Raw genomic sequence first — 16410 nt, 5'->3', positions numbered from 1 at the left:
CCATCCTCCTCAGTCAGGTGATATCCTTCTCTTCCTTCTGATTTAGACCTTCCTATTCCATTAGAAAAGGAAAGAGAGTTTACACTAATCCTATTGCCCAGTTTGTTTCCTATGATGCTTTCTCTCCTACAGGCTTGCTTTCACTATTGCCTTCTCCTCTGTTTCCATTCCCAAGAATGTCACTAAGGCTATGTCTGACCCAAAGTAGAAGCAAGCTATGTCTGAGAAAATGATGGCTCTTGACAAAAATGGTACTTAGAAACTAGTAAATCTTCTTTGGGGGAGAGTTCCAGTTGGATGCAGGTGGGTCTACACAATCAAGTATCGGACAAATGGTGCGATTGAGAGGTACAAGGCAATGTTGGTGGCCAAAGGGTACAGTCTTCAAAATCTCGCGATATATCGGCATATTTCGGATATCTCGACACTACCGAGACAAGATGACCATACGAAATGAAAAAAGTATAAATTTGGTCGACATTTCATGATATTTCGGTATCGGTATGTCACCGAAATATCGCCGAAATGTTACAAACTATGCATGTGACTCTTTAAAGGGTGACTATAAAAGGCAGAATCTCGCATATCTCGAATTTCGACCAAGAGCTTACAGAGACTCTTTTGTTCCTTTTTTTTGTCTTCCACTCTGCTAAGCATAGTTCCAAGCCTCTTCCAACTTGTTCTTCATCATTTTCGACGGATCATCGCCGAAAACACGTCGGAAACACCTCCTAGCACATTTGTGAAGGATTTTTCACTTTTTAAGGTTAAAAAAAAAAAAATTTCTCTAAAACTATTTTTTTTTAAAATACTATGTTCAATACTTGTTGGATGGTGATGATATTATTATATGTTAGACACCTGAGGTCAATCTACAACCTCACGGTGTCATTTCCATATGTATTTTATTTTTTTAATTTCTGATTTAAAAAATTAATTTTCCTTTAACAAAAATAGGAAAAATTTAGGGGTAATATAAATTGGATGGGGATCAATTAAATATATGTTAGACACCAATGGCCGATCTATGGCTTCATGGTGTCGAAAATATTTTTCTGCCCATAAATAATTAATTTTATTATCGAAAATTAAGAAAAACATTTAAAAATTCAAAAAAAAAGAAATAAATAAGGAAAAATATGAGGTTTTGGTTTGAAAAATCATGAAAAAATACAAAAGTAATTTCTATATGTTTTAGAGGTGCATTAGATATATATTATGTTTAATCATTTCAATTTTGTTGTGTTAGGTCAATATTTATATGAAAATTATTTTTAACAAATTGTTTTTAATTATGAGAAAAATATTAGGGTTAGGGGAAAAATATTACATAGCTATACAATTGTTTTGGTAGTCATAAAGTATCAATTGAAGTGCTTCTACATTAAATTTTTTAATATTTGTTGACAAGTATTATGGACTATGAGTTATGACTTATGAACTTATGCACTTATGACTTTATGAGTTTAAAGTTTAAACTAAAGGCTACATTTGACTTTATTTTTGTTTCATTACTTTGTTTAAATTTCTTATTATGTCTTTTAGTACTTATACAATGTGTATTTAACTATCTATACATCAGGGTCCAACCATATACTATCAGTCAAGGGTGCAAACCCAAAACACCTCTTTAAGTTCATTTTTTTGCAATATAAATGTTTAAATATACAATGTGTATTTAACTATTTATACATCAGGGTCCGACCCTACTATCAATCAAGGGTGCAAACCCAAAACACCTCTTTAAGTTCATTTTTTTGCAATATGAATGTTTAAATATGTTTATTTAGCTTAAATAAGGGTGTACATGAAGTATCAGGCCTTAATATGTCCAAAAACCTACCGAGATAGTGTCAAAATATGGAAGAAAAAAATACAATATTTTGCCGAAATTTCAGAATATTTCGAAAATCTCGACCAGCCCAAAATGGTGAGACGAGACGAAATTTTGAACTAGGGGTATAGCCAAGTGTACGGGATTGACTATCAAGAGACATTTTCCCCTGTGGCTAAGCATAATTCTATAAGGGTTCTCTTATCATTAGCAGCAAATAGAGATTGGCCACTGTATCAATTGGATGTGAAAAATGCTTTCCTCCATGGTGACTTACAAGAGGAAGTGTACATGCAGCCCCCTCCTGGCTTCAAATTCCCTTCAGCTGAAGGAAAGGTGTGTCTCCTCAAGAAGGCTTTATATGGTCTAAAACGGCCTCCAAAAGCTTAGTTTGAGAGGGGTTCAGGCAGGCTATTCTAAAGAATGGGTATTCTCAGAGTCAAGTTGATCACACCTTATTTACTCGGGGAGGTAATGGTACTATTACAGCCCTTATTATCTCTGTTGATGATATTGTAGTGACTGGAGATGACAGAGCTGAGATAGCTCGGCTGAAGACCTACTAGGCTCAACAACTTGAGATTAAAGATTTGGGTCCCTTAAAGTATTTTTTAGAAATTGAAGTGTCAAGGTCCAAAAGAGGAATCAACATATGTCAAAGGAAGTTTGTTCTTGCTTTGCTAAAAGAGACAGGAATGTTGGGCTGCAAACCAGCAAGTTCTCCTATTGAGCAGAATTATAAACTAGGAGAAGATTGTGGTCCCTCTCTTGTTGATGCACGGAAGTACCAGAGGTTAGTGGGGAAGCTCATCTATCTATATATGACTCGCCCAGATATTTCTTATGTTGTGGGAGTGGTGAGTCAGTTTATGCATGTTGTCAAGAGTGGGCACTTGGATGTTGTATATCACATTCTCAAATACTTGAAGTTCTCTCAAGGGAAAGGACTATTGTATGTTAGGCACAATCACTTGAGAGTCGAAGGTTTCACAGATGCCGATTAGGCTGGATCCATCTTAGACAGAAGGTCTACATCTGGATACCATACATTTGTGGGTGGTAATTTGGTCACATGGAGAAGAAAAAAAACAGCCTATTGTAGCTAGATCTAGTGCAGAGGCAGAGTTTAGGGCAATGGCTCATGGCATTTGTGAACTCCTATAGATGAGACGAGTGGTTCAAGAGTTGGGGTTTGATACTGAACCTATGCGGCTCTATTATGATAACAAGGCAGCTATAAGCATTGCTCACAATCTGGTGCAACACGATAAAACAAAGCACATCGAAGTGGACCGGCACTTCATCCAGGAAAAGATAGACTCTGGCTGCATTTGCACTCCTTTTGTGAAGACTGATGATCAACTGGCGGACATCTTCACCAAAGGAGTTACTTCTCTTCAGTTTGGTATTCTATTATGCAAGCTAGGGATGCATGACATTCATTCTCCAGCTTAAAGGGGAGTGTTAGAGTTTGTGAAGTAAGGGTACTTTAGGAACTAGTTTGTTAAGTAGTTGCTTTACATTGTTTTACCTTTTACCTCCCTAGGGAGGTGTATGTAATTCCTTTCGTATTATTAGTGAAGCAATATAGGTGTGTTGGAGACAATACTCCAATACACAACATTGCACCATCTTCTCTTCTTCTTCTTCTCCTCCTTTTTCTTCAATCTTCTACTTCCATATTTCTCCTTGTTTCCTAATACTTCTCAACTTCCAACTTTCCCCCCCAAGCTTTCCTCCTTCATCGCCTCCTTTTTGCCCCCCTCTCTCTGTATCCTTTGTTGGAATGGTATTGAGGACATCGACCACCTTTTCTTCTCTTGCCCTTTTGCCTATTCAATTTGGAAAAAAGCCTTAAGACTCTTTTTGGCCCCATAGTAGGAGAGCTCTAACCTTTTTCCAGAGAGTGGCTTTGGATGGATATGACGTTTACCGATAGTACTATCTGTGATGTGGTTGCCAAGTTAAATTCGACGCTAATATATTTCATATTTAAATGGAGTGAAATCTTCGAAGATGGACTTCCAACTCCCATTCCCTTGACATGATTTGGAAGGCCATCTTTTTTTATGTTAGCTCAAAGATTTACTTGTTACCTCATAAATCTATTATTGACTACCCAAGGAACAAGCATATTATTGTTACCTGGGGTTTACTTGTTTCTCTTATTCTTCCTTCCGGCCCTTCCTAGGGTCCTGCCTTTGTATAGTTTCCCCCCCTTTCCCCTGCTCTTCCTTTTAGTAATGAATTATTTATTCACAAAACAAAAAATATCGGCTACACGGATATTTGTCCTCCAATCAGCTCTATTTGAAGTAATACTTAAAACAAGACCTAATCTATGCATGTCTTTCCTCCCCACTTCTCCCAGGGTCATTTTAGGCCTGCTCCCAACCCTTTTAGTACCTTCAATCTGAATCAAGTCAGTCCTCTGAACTGTAGAATCTGAAGACCTCCGTTGAACATGACCATGCCACCTCCGACGACTTTCTCAAAGCTTATCTTAAATCGGGGCAACTACCAAAATAGCTCTAATATGGTGTTCCTAATTTGATCCTTCCTAGTTTTGCCACACATCCATCTCAACATCCTCATCTCCGCGACATTTAGCTTATCTATATGGCGCTTCTTAACTGCCCAGCATTCTGCACCATACATCATAGCCAGTCAAATGACTCTCCTATAAAAGTTTTCTTTAAGCTTTAAAGGAATCCGTCGATTGCAAACACTCCAGATGCACCTATCCACTTCATCCATCCTACTTTAATTCTCTAAAAAACATTATCCTCTATATCACCTTCCTTACTGATGATTGATCCAAAATACTTGAAGTAATCACTTTGTGGAATCTCCCTCTAATCAACTTTTACCCCCTCATTATCCGTCCTGGAGTTACTAAAGTAACACACCGTATACTGTATTTTCGTTCTACTCATCTCAAAACCTTTTGATTCCAAGGTTGATCTCCATAACTCCAGCTTGGTGTCAATTCATGTCTATCTCATCCATCAATACAATGTCATCCGCAAAAAGCATGTACCAAGAAACCTCATCCTGGATGTCCCTGGTTAATTCATCCATGAAAAGCGCAAACAAATAAGGGCTTAAAGCTGATCCTTAATGTAATCCAATTGTAATTTGTAATTGGGAAATCAATCCCTTGCATAGTTCGAAAACTTGTTGAAATTTCACCGAAAGTTTGAATATTTTGGTCTTTCGAAAGGTCCAAAACGAAACACCAAATGAAACCTGGAAGTGTACATGTTTTGACTGAAACATCCGAAATTTCAGTACTGTTTGTACCATCTCGCCGAAACGACACATTACCTTACATAAATATACATTGTTTTGCGAGTTAAGGTCGAAATCTCAACAAGAACTCGGTGGTTTCGTTTGTTTCGACCTGGAGAAGGGGAAAAGTGTTGGAAAATAGGTTTTTTTGCTACATAACCACTCCATGCTACTGGAATACACTACTAGGATTCTGGGAGTTGTTGCCACATCACTACAAAGTACAAAGAGATCAATTGCTGCTTACTGGGTGTCTGAATTTATATTCTACCAGTAAATAATTTTTTTTTATTTCCAAGACTATGAAAAATTTTGGAATTTTAAAAAAAAATTAGAGCTAAAAGAGCGAGGGGCAGGCCTTACATGCATAGTCTAGGTCTCACGCCATGTATGACCTCAGATAGAGCCTATTGGAGGGCAAGGATCCATGTAGCAGACCCTATTTAACTGAGATTCTCCTGACTTGCTAGGCTGTGCCTCTTTCCTCTTTCACTTTTCTTGTATTTGCCTTTGTTCACAAATTATGAAAAATACTAAAAATTTCTAAAAATAGGGAAAATTATTCTGTTTTGTTTCGAAAAATAAAAGAAATTTATGTTGCTGATTTCATCATGTTTTGAAGCACATATGAGGCTTCAAATGTTGTACCATATTTGGTTTTCTTGTATTAGGCCAATATTTTATTGAAAGAAAATTCTGAAAATTATTTTTAATTATGACAAAAAAAAAAAAGGTTAGGGGAAAAATAATAAGTGCCTACATAGTTGTTTTAGTGGTCTCAGTTTGATGTTTCTACATTCCTAATGGCTTCTTTTTTGTTTATGCAACAGTAAGGAGGTGAGAAAATGGCTGAAAGGGAAGGCGATGGGTGAGGCGATAAGGGAAGAGGCAGGGGTGACAGGGGAGAGATAGCATGGATGCATGCTACTCCGAATGATGGTGACAAAAGAAAAATATAATGTAAATATTATCTCAAGAGGATTATGTTAGGTGTGGCCACAAGACTGAAACAACATTTGGCTGGGAATGCCTCAGATGTGGCTGCATGCCCCATGGTACCTATGGAGATTGCTAGGACCATAGCTAAACACATGGGCAGAGGGAATAGGAGGAAGGTAGAAAAGGAGAAGGCGAAGATAGCATTTGAGGAGGCAGTCCGTGCAACCTGCCTATACAGGGGGATTATGATAGTGATGATGACAGTGATGACCTTGTGTAGGAAAAAGATCCTCTCCAACTCCAACTCCTCTCCAACCACCCATCCAACGGCGGGGAGGACTTGGACATGCATCCCCAGGTGTTGGTATGTGTGTCCAAGTCCACCCAGCTGTTGGATGCGTGGTTGGAGAGGATTTGGACGCCCAAGTAGTTGGAGAGGATCCGGATCCCCCTGTGTATGTGTCTGATGATGTACAGGTAGAAGCTAAAGATTTTCGGCAAGCACAAGCAAGGAGTAGAGCCACATTCTAAGACTAGCAACATAGATAAAGAGACACTAAGAGAGGAGCTGATCCACCTATGGTAGGTGGTAGTGGTAGTGGTAGTGGAGGAGTTGGTTCATCTAGGCAGCCTTTGTTTCTCTTCAGGAGATCATAGAGTACTAAGGCAGCTTCACCTCCACCTCCAGAGGTCCCACCATGAGTGGGCCCTGTACTACAGCAAGATCTCGGCATCTACAGGAATAAAGGAAACAAGCAACATACACTGAAGGGGATGAGGAATAATGTGAGGGGGATGGTTGGGGAGGCTATGTCTAAGTGGTTGTTATTCCATAGCATCCCACTGAACATCACTGCAGGGCCCTACTACCAGACGATGCTAGATGTGATTGTTGAGGCTGGCCCATGGGTCAAGGGGCCCACCGCATACGAGGTGATAAATGCATATTTGCCTCAACAGAAAAAGAAGCTTCAGTAGTATATAGATGAACTGAAGGTGATGTGGGAGAGGCATGGGGTCACAATTATGAGTGATGGTTGGACTGAGTCCACAAGAAAGTCCATCATCAACTTTATGGTTTACTGTGACAAGGGGACAGACGGACAGTATTCCTAAAAAATGTGGATGCATACAAGGAGAAAAAGGATGCAAAATACATTTATAAGTGTTAAAGGAGGTGGTTGGGCATGTGGGGGTGGAGAACGTTGTCTAGATTGTGACGGACAATGGAAGCAACCTCAAGAAGACCGGTCAAAAGCTGATGCATTACAGTAAGTACAGGCTCTTCTAAACCCCTTGTGCAGCCCATTGCATTAACTTGATGTTGAAGGGCATAGGGAAGGTAAAATTGGTGCAAAGTGTTGTTGAGAGAGCCAGACGGATGAGCACCTTCGTCTAGAACCATAGGTTTGCATTGAACCTTCTAAGGGAGAAGTGTGGAGGAGACTTGGTCAGGCCCGGAATCACTAGATTCACCATATACTATATTGCATTAAAGAACTTTGAGGCAAAGAAGGCCGGACTCAGATCTATGTTTGCATCTGAGAAGGGGGGTTTGGGGGGTCAAGTTCCCCTGGTGGTAAGGCAGCACAGACAACCATTGCATCTGAAGAGTTTTGGGTCCAATTGAGTAAGGTGGTGAAAGTGTTAGGCCCAATTGTCTCAATCCAAAGGATCAAGCCCACCATGCCACAATTGTATGCTGCTATGGACATGATGAAAGACAAAGTCTACAATGCACTGCCATGTGGCAGTAGGACCTTCTTGAAGATTATAAAGGACCGTTAGGAGCTTCAATTTATGCATCCACTACATAAGGTTGGTGAGTATTTTTTTTATATGTGTCTAATTCATATTACATTTTATTATTTATAGAATATGTAATACATAGACAATATCTATATGTCAATTTTCAGCATACTACCTAAACCCCATGTATCAATACATCCATAGACTTGGGATGAATCCAGAACTTATAAAAGCATTCAAGGAAGTGGTTGCAAAGTTGGAGCCAAATAGTACATTACAGTTTGTTTGCAACAATGAGGTGAGTCTTGTAGTTCTTTATGAACATAACAATAACTAATTACTTCGGATGGGTTCCTAACATGTAAAATTTTCCAAATGGGTATAGATTAAAAGTTTCAGGTTGGATCGGAGAGTTTTAGAACTCCCGCCGCATAAGCTGGACGAAATAGTGGTGATGTTGCAATTAAGTAGTATATTCTCTTACTTACATATGTATTTAAACTTGTGAAATGCAAATAACATGTGTTCTTGTTGTAATGCAACTAAATGGTGAGTGTTGTATATGCATTCGGTAGAAAATATGAGGATAGCAATCAAGGACCTATCCCAGACATGTTCCGCCTCCGGCTTTGAGAAAAACTAGAGTACATTTTCGCTCATCCACTCAAAGAGGCGCAACCGATTAGGTTCAGAACCTCTAGCTGACTTGGTGTATGTGCACTATAATATGAGGCTGAAGGTGTAGCACATACACATAGGTATGGAGAACGACACTAAACAGATCAAGCTTGTCGATGTTTTCCAGAATGAGTCAATGATGAGGATCCCTTGGTGGAGTGGGTAAGAGATAGAGGTGAGCCAGTGATGGATCACGCTGGGGTAGGCTTGACCCCCATATAGCTAGTGAGATGGGTGTTGATATGGATGAGGGCATGGCTACAGAGGGTCGGATATACTCACAAACACCCCAACCATTCGATCCCACACCTGGAAGGGATGAGGAGGAGGACCCTGACTGGTCCACTTCCTCAGGTGGTAAAACTCGCATACTGTCACCGTCTACTCATGGAGGTGATTGAGAAGACAATGATGATGGTAGCAATGACAAGGGTGGTGATGGTGGACTTCGAGAGTAACATACTAATATGTATGAATATGACTAGCCAGAGGCGGTGTAGGAGCCGGAGCTAATTCGATTCACTGGGGAGACCCAGTATGATCATGCCACACAAGATACGGACCATGTTGCACGTCTAGCCCCACGTGCAGACTACATGAGAGGGCCTCGTCACCGGTTCCAAGCAGATGAGCAGGCTGACTGTATGGACGTTGATAGCTTCCTAGCACTCCAGGAGGGATGAGTATAAGGGACAGCAGAGGAAGTGGTTACAAGAGAGAGCCTCCTCTCAGAGTACAATCCATATGGTCATTTCACTGGCGTTAGGGAGCATGCATCTTCTTCATCCGTTCCCAGTTTTGAGTATGAAGCCTACTCACATGGACATACTGGATCGTCATTTGTCGATAACTTCTCCTACCCAGCCATACATGCAGGCAACACCATCTTTTGAAAGTGGCTCAGTGGCTGGTTCTTCATATTACGGTGACCTATACCCTAGGATTAGAGGTGTCAATAATGCCCAGCTGGCCCGAACCCGCCCTGAGCCCGGCCCGGACCAGACCATGATTTCCCAGCCCGAAGGGCGGGTTAGGGTTGAGTTTTTGGCTGACCCTGGCAGGGTCGGGTCGGGTCTGGGTTAAGACCCCGGGCTTAGCCCGGCCCGGACCGACCCGACCCTGAATTAGTTATAAACATTTAAATATGTGCAAATACCAAAATGCCCATAAGAGAATTAAACCCTAATTGACCCATATTCCCTTTTCGTTTTCACCTCATTCTTCATCCACGAGAAACTGAGAAAGCCGCTGCTCGACTAGCCTTCTTCTTCCCCGGTTCCTCCTTGCTTTACTAGGGTTTCAACTTCACTCACAGAGGTACGTTCGTTCCCTCCCCTTCTCTATCTCAGTTCATCCTTCTGTTCGATCCGTTTCGTTTGGGTTGTTCTTTACTATAGAAATTCTTTTCTCTCAAAGATTCTTCCGTTCGTCAAAGGAGAGAGAATATTATGCTTTGGTTCCTCCTCTATTGATCCGCGTATGATTTCGCATTTTCGCAACTAGCTGTTCTCCTGATGCATCTCGACGGGTTTAGGAGTTTCAATTATCAAATAGAAATTCAAATTAGGGGCGTCATTTTTAAAATTTTCATGGAACACAATGCCCCTGTCTCTCTCTATTGCTTCTTCTTTTCATGAAACACAAGGGCTCAATACATCCGGAAAATGGGTAGAGAGTGTTTCTCCATCACTTGTGCATAACTCTTGTGTTGTAAAGCAAGCAGGATTACAGGAGGCACCATTTAAAAGGTTCCTGCTCCCTAGACATAGAAAGCTATCGAAATAATCGTCTCGATTCCACCAACCGCAATCCAATGGTTTGGTGAATGTGTGCATTTTTAGAATTGAGTCTTTAGGGTTTAGAAATCTATTTCTGCAAGACTTATCCGCCAAGTCGTTTGCTCTGTCACAAACTCGAAACTGCTAAATCCACCTTTAACACATAATATTCGAATTTTTTTCTTCCATTTAATTCATTAATTAGAATATCCGGAAATCATCGATCTTTTAATTAGGATTCGAATTGGAAAGTCGGAGGATAGAATTCATCGAGATTAGATGATTATATAGGCCACAGATATTGTCAGCGAAGTTGTCCAGCCCAAAAATCTTCCCAAAAGCACTTCTCTCACGGAATCCAGACTTGTTTGGCCTATGTGATCTCTCTTATGTCCACAATTGGGTCACTTGAATTGAATCAAGAGAGTTGGGGCAATGGGTTCTTAGCAAAAGCTGCTGGTATGATAGTGGGTGGGTGGGTGAGTGGCTAAAAATCTGGATTGAAATTGGTATGGTAGTGTCTGCAATTGGAGTTTTTGAAGCCCAATTGAGCACTAGTTCGTTCCAGCTTCTGGGTATGGCTGATACAGGATTCTTGCCAAGATGCTTCCAATGGAGATCGAAATGGTTTAAATTTTTATTTAAATTTACAAGTCCCTCTCTCCCCTTCCCCTCTTATTCTTCTTCTTTAAAGAATTTTTCAGGTTTTTTTTAGATATATTCTTTGATATATATCAAGCAGGGTCAAGACAGGGTCAAAACAGGGCCAACCCGACCCTGTCCGACCCTATCAGGGTCGGGTCGGGCCAGGGAAAACCCTGGCAGGGTCGGGTCAGGGTTGAGGGTTTCTTGGCCCAGCCAGGGTTGGGTCAAGGTCAGGGTTTAGGTAGGCCCGGCCCAACCCGACCCATTGAACCCCCTACCTAGGATAGGTTACCTGCCATATGCAGATGGGACCATTTACAAGGCAGCTATGGAGGACTACTCTCATGCATTTGTCATGCAGTCAGAGGACAATGCACATCAGCTCCATCAGACCATGAGTGGACTCGATCCAGCACGTCACAATTCATATCAGTAGACACTAGATGGTCAGATGGGACTCAAATTGGGATTGAGTGTAGGAGGGAGAGGGAAGGATGTTTGTTGGAAGTTTGGCACAGATCTGATGGTTGGAAGGTGAATTCTTGGGGATCAAGCTAAAATTCGAAGGAATAGTTGCAGGTTTAATGGAGGGGATGGAAGGCTGGTTGTAGTGATCTCATTGGGTCGATGGAAAAGGATGGATTAGGTTAGGGGCTGAAGAGGGGAAGGATATATGCAGGAAACTAAAATTACTTACTGGTTTGATCTCCTTTAAAGGCAGTAGCAGCAGCTTGAAGAAGTTCGATTGAAGAAGAAGAAGAACCTCCCGGTACTGGACAGACGCAAGGAATCGTGAGAGTCCACTCACCCTTCACCTTGAAATCCACAAGGATACACACTCACAAGGAGCAACACTCAACAGAGCAGGGCAGCAGCAATGGCAGCAAACAAAAGCTTTCATTAATCGAATTCGTGTTCAATGCTGGCCTCCCTTACAAACTTATATAGAAGACTTAAAAATAGACTTTGACATTAAAAAGGAATGGCCTAACCCTATCCCTAACCTATTAGGTAACTTAAACTGACTAGGAAACTAAAATACTAAAGGAAATAGACTCAAAACATTACTGGACTTATAGAGTCCTAATCCAGCCCAACTTACATCACATGACCACCTAACCAAGTCACATGATCACTTAAATTGAACCAATTGGATGCAACTTATTTGAACCGGTTCAATTAAAAAACACAAAAATAAACTAAGTATTGGGCTAATCCCATATGCAACCTATACCCCTAGTTTAGGCTCATTAAAGTGGTCTATTACATAGAAAACCCTTGGGATCAAAGGCCCAACATATATATATTCCAACCCTAGACTTATTCCTAATAACGAAGCCCAGTTTGGTGATAATTCTACATCAATAGGTTACCTGCCGTATGTAGATGAGACCATTTACAAGGCAGCCATGGAGGACTACTCATGCATTTGTCATGCAGTCAGAGGACAATGCACATCAGCTCCATCGGACCATGAGTGGACTCGATCCAGTACATCATAATTCATATCAACAGACACTAGACAGCCACAATATTAGTATTGTTGGGACATGGAAGACCTGGGTGTCTAACTGTCTATGTATTGTTTACTGTCCTTGGGTGTCTATGACTCTATTTATTGCTCACCGTACTTAATGGTTCGTAGTTTCTACTCTACCTATTTTTTAAATAATTAATCAATATTATGTTCTTTCATCCATTGTTGCATAATTTACTTGTTTTACTTCCCAATTATGTCTTATAGTACTAAAACAGGGTGTAGAATAGGCAATATTACATAGGGTATACAACAGGGTTTTACGGTTTCCTACCAATCAAGGGTGCAAATCCAAAACACCACATTGTGTGATTTTTCATGCAAGTTTACATACATTTATTTAGCCTAAAACAATGTTTCCCTCAAGTTTCAGAACCTACTATTTCCATTTGCCCACCAAAACATCAAACTGAAACTAGCTAGAAAAAAATGCATGGTTTCGGCAAAATTTCGGTGTTTCAGTGGTTTCGGCCAGACCGAAGCACCGAAACAAAACGAGATATCGAACTATGCCCCCTTGACCCCCCATGGATCTTACCCTTGTAGTGCAACACAATTTTTTCCAATGAGGGTAATAGTATCATTTCACATGTGTACTCAAAATATGTGCATGAGAATGACACCTTTTGATTAAGGGTATCAATCAGTTTGGTTTTTTTTTTTGTCCAATTTCGTTTCGGTTCAAGATACAACATGCATACATCGAAACCGAACTGAAACCAAATAGGAGCACGTGTTTCGAAACCGAACTGACATGATTCGGTTTTTATTCGGTTTTCTCGATTTGTATTCAGTCTGTGCCCTATTAATTTATGTGTTGAGCAAACTTTTTACATCTTTATAACAAAAGAACTCCTTGTTTGTTAGGGCCATAATCCAAAAACTTTTTCTAAACATCAAAATGGAATCAAATTATCATCCACATATATTAAAACATTACAAAATAATAATAATATGATTTATTCAGTTCCTTATTCGGTTTGAAAATGGGTGATTCGGTTCGGTTTGAGTCATCTGACGATTTCAATAATGAAACCAAAACCGAACCGATGAAAGATTCAAGATTTTGAAACCAATTAAATCCAATTCGGTTCGTCAATTTCGCTTTCAGTTTCGGTTCCAAATTGACACCCTTACTTTGATCATGATAACGATATGTCACTTTCAACTTATTTTTGAAAACCCTTTGATACCCTAACTTAAAGGACTTTTGGGAATAAGACAAAAGGAAATAAAAAGGTGTCGAGATCTAAATACACCTACAGAGGTGTCATTCAGACACTCCTATACATATATATATATATATAAGGAGTACAGACAGGTTTTTGAACCAGGAACTCTGTTACAAAACTTTGTTTAAAAGGACCACCTTATTTATAGGGCAATGTTTCCCCTTTTTTAATAAAATATGAAGGCCCACTTAGTAGGACCTTCCTGTACGACTCTAATCTCTGCCACTTGGTAGGTTGGATTGGGCCCAAATTCTGTGAACAGCCAGGGCACAAGGTCCTCGGCTCACATCTCAAGTTTCAGCACAAAGAGTTCTGGCCACATGGCAAAATAAAGCTCTAAAATTTTGTTACGACCCTGACATGAGAATATTCCACAGCGAGGAAGCGCAGAGGCCAATTAACCTAAGAGCAATTGGCAATTTTTTTAAAAAAAGTTGAAAAAAAATGAACAGCTGAAAATACAAGGGAATATGCCAATACATGGTGCATATCTGATATAATTTGGCTCTGATATCAAACATACAGCCAATTTAGACCACACCACATCTGTCCAACAGCTGGAATTGTCACATCACCCTTCCATTTCCATGGCACAATTAAGTGTACTTCTGTAGGCTATGCAAAGAACCTTTTGCCATATCTATGCAGTTTTTTTTTTAATATTACTAGTAAAAAATTATGCAAGAAATTATACTGAACTACCACAAAGCAAGCATTCACAAGTTCTGCACCAACTACCATATACCCTGACTCCATATGTAGACTATTATTATTAATAGCATAAATGACCGCAAAAAACTATTTTACTGTTTTAACATTTAGCAAGCATTTTGCCTACATTGTACAGGTCTTTCATGCCGTTCTGTTCTTTTCCATATACAACCTTTTTTTTAAAACAACCAAAAGATATTAGGTAAACCATCCAACAACTTTCAGGTGGAGATAAAATAAAACCAAATAAAGCACAAGGAATCATTAAAAGTGCCAACATTTGTTATACAAAACTAACAAGTAAGCAGAAACTGAAAGGTTTCCTGGACTGGCAATGAAGAAAGCTTCCTCAAACTGTGACCCATTTCTGCCTTGTGGAGGGCTGTTCCCAGCCATCCAACTGTTTTAAACTTTTCCAAGCTTTTTTTCCTATGCACTTTTCCGCCACATGGCAGATATGCATCTGGGCTAATTGGCTAAAACTTATTATAAGAGTGTAGGTTAATGTGTACAAAATGTCAATAGAGTTTCAACCCCGTCCAACACATGACAGATATAAGCAGCAGTTCAGGAACAAGTTCCTTGACTTCCTACCAAGAAAATACTCCCAATAAAATAACAATATTTGCTTAGATAATTTTTTTGTAGAATGTTACTTAGGTACTGTAAATTGTAACATTGCTTACCTTCACCAATAATTCCGTAATTGAAACTGACAAAAATCTAGCCATGTTAGCCACAATCATCCACCTTCCTCTGCCTGCAGAACTGGGCTTCCGAGTCCGACTTCTAGCCTTCTTTGAACTTCCACTTGAAGACCTCAATACAACTTCTAAGTCACATATTAACAACTGCAGCTTTGGGTCTCTAGAAATAAAGCCAACCCCAAGCTTGACCAGAGACTGGCGCATGCTGAGTTTAATTTCACCCACAGAGACAGATTCAACCGCACCCTGCACAGTGTGATACGTCACATCTACAGGATTCAGATGCTGTTACAGGGAGTTGTAAGAGGGGGGGGGGATTCCATGCTGTTATCTATTTCCAAATTATAGGGGAGGCAGTGAAATAGTAAAAGAAAAAATTAAGTCTGGACAGAAATTGGGTTTCTAATTACAGTTTAAGATAGCCTGGAAGCCTGGAAGCTTATAAAATTAGGACTATTTGAAAGCCATGTGCTAATCAATTCAAAATGAAAATAGTTCTGCATTCTTCTTATTCTAATAAAAAAAAACGATTCTTCCCATCATTATAACAATCACCAGAAAACAGCACCCCCCCCCCCCCACACACACACACAACATAATATCTCACAAGAAAAATAGAACAGATGCACCAAAGAACTATTTAAATTTTGAAAACCCAACCACTTAAGCATAAAACAAAAGCCATTCAAATATATGTAAATTTCACTAGATGAAACCAAACCTCCATTCCGTAGAAAATCCATAACCCGCCACCTTTCTTTGTAGTTCTCCAAGAAAATCCATAACCTAGGCTGTACTGAATCTGTGGAACTCCATTCTAGAAATGAGTCCCTTTCCTTTAACTAAGAAATCAAACCACGTTCCTTGCTTCATGCAAGTTACTATATGTAAAATAAAAATATGCTAAATGAAAAGAAACAACATAGGATAATGGGGAACAAATCCTAAAGGAAAGATCAAGGCTGCATATAAGAATAGAGTCAAAAGGAGGGGCACTTGTTACTTAAAGCACTAGCAGGTTGCTTAAAAAAGTCTACCTAGAGTACTGGAAACCAAATATAGGGAGCCTCGTGCAGTGGGTATGCCCTTTACTGGATACCAAATATAAGCGCTCCATCTTTGGTGCAAGTGATGTGCAAAATAAGAGGGGGAAAGTCTTTTGGTGCCAATTGGAGAAAAAGAAGTTTAAATTTTTATAGTCAACTATAACATTGCAGTTTGAACCAAAAAACTGTAAGATTCTGATAAACAACCTTGTTCAACCATATTACTTCTTGTCTCATGCAAGTTCACATTATCTAAAGTAAAC

General features: G+C 39.8%; 1 protein-coding gene across 1 annotated transcript in view; it reads right to left on the bottom strand.

Moving 5' to 3' along the window:
• LOC122661159 (protein SABRE) overlaps positions 1 to 16410 on the bottom strand; it is a 128014-nt gene that overhangs the window by 103845 nt on the left and 7759 nt on the right. The window contains exon 3 of the mRNA XM_043856489.1: positions 15081 to 15347. Within this exon, the coding sequence (XP_043712424.1) occupies positions 15081 to 15347 (267 nt within the window). The remainder of the gene's footprint in view (positions 1 to 15080; positions 15348 to 16410) is intronic.

The sequence above is a fragment of the Telopea speciosissima genome, chromosome 5 (genome assembly GCF_018873765.1).
Source record: "Telopea speciosissima isolate NSW1024214 ecotype Mountain lineage chromosome 5, Tspe_v1, whole genome shotgun sequence".
NCBI lineage: Eukaryota > Viridiplantae > Streptophyta > Magnoliopsida > Proteales > Proteaceae > Telopea > Telopea speciosissima.
The sequence above is the reverse complement of the archived record's forward strand: the minus strand, read 5'-3'. Positions and strand labels throughout refer to the sequence as shown.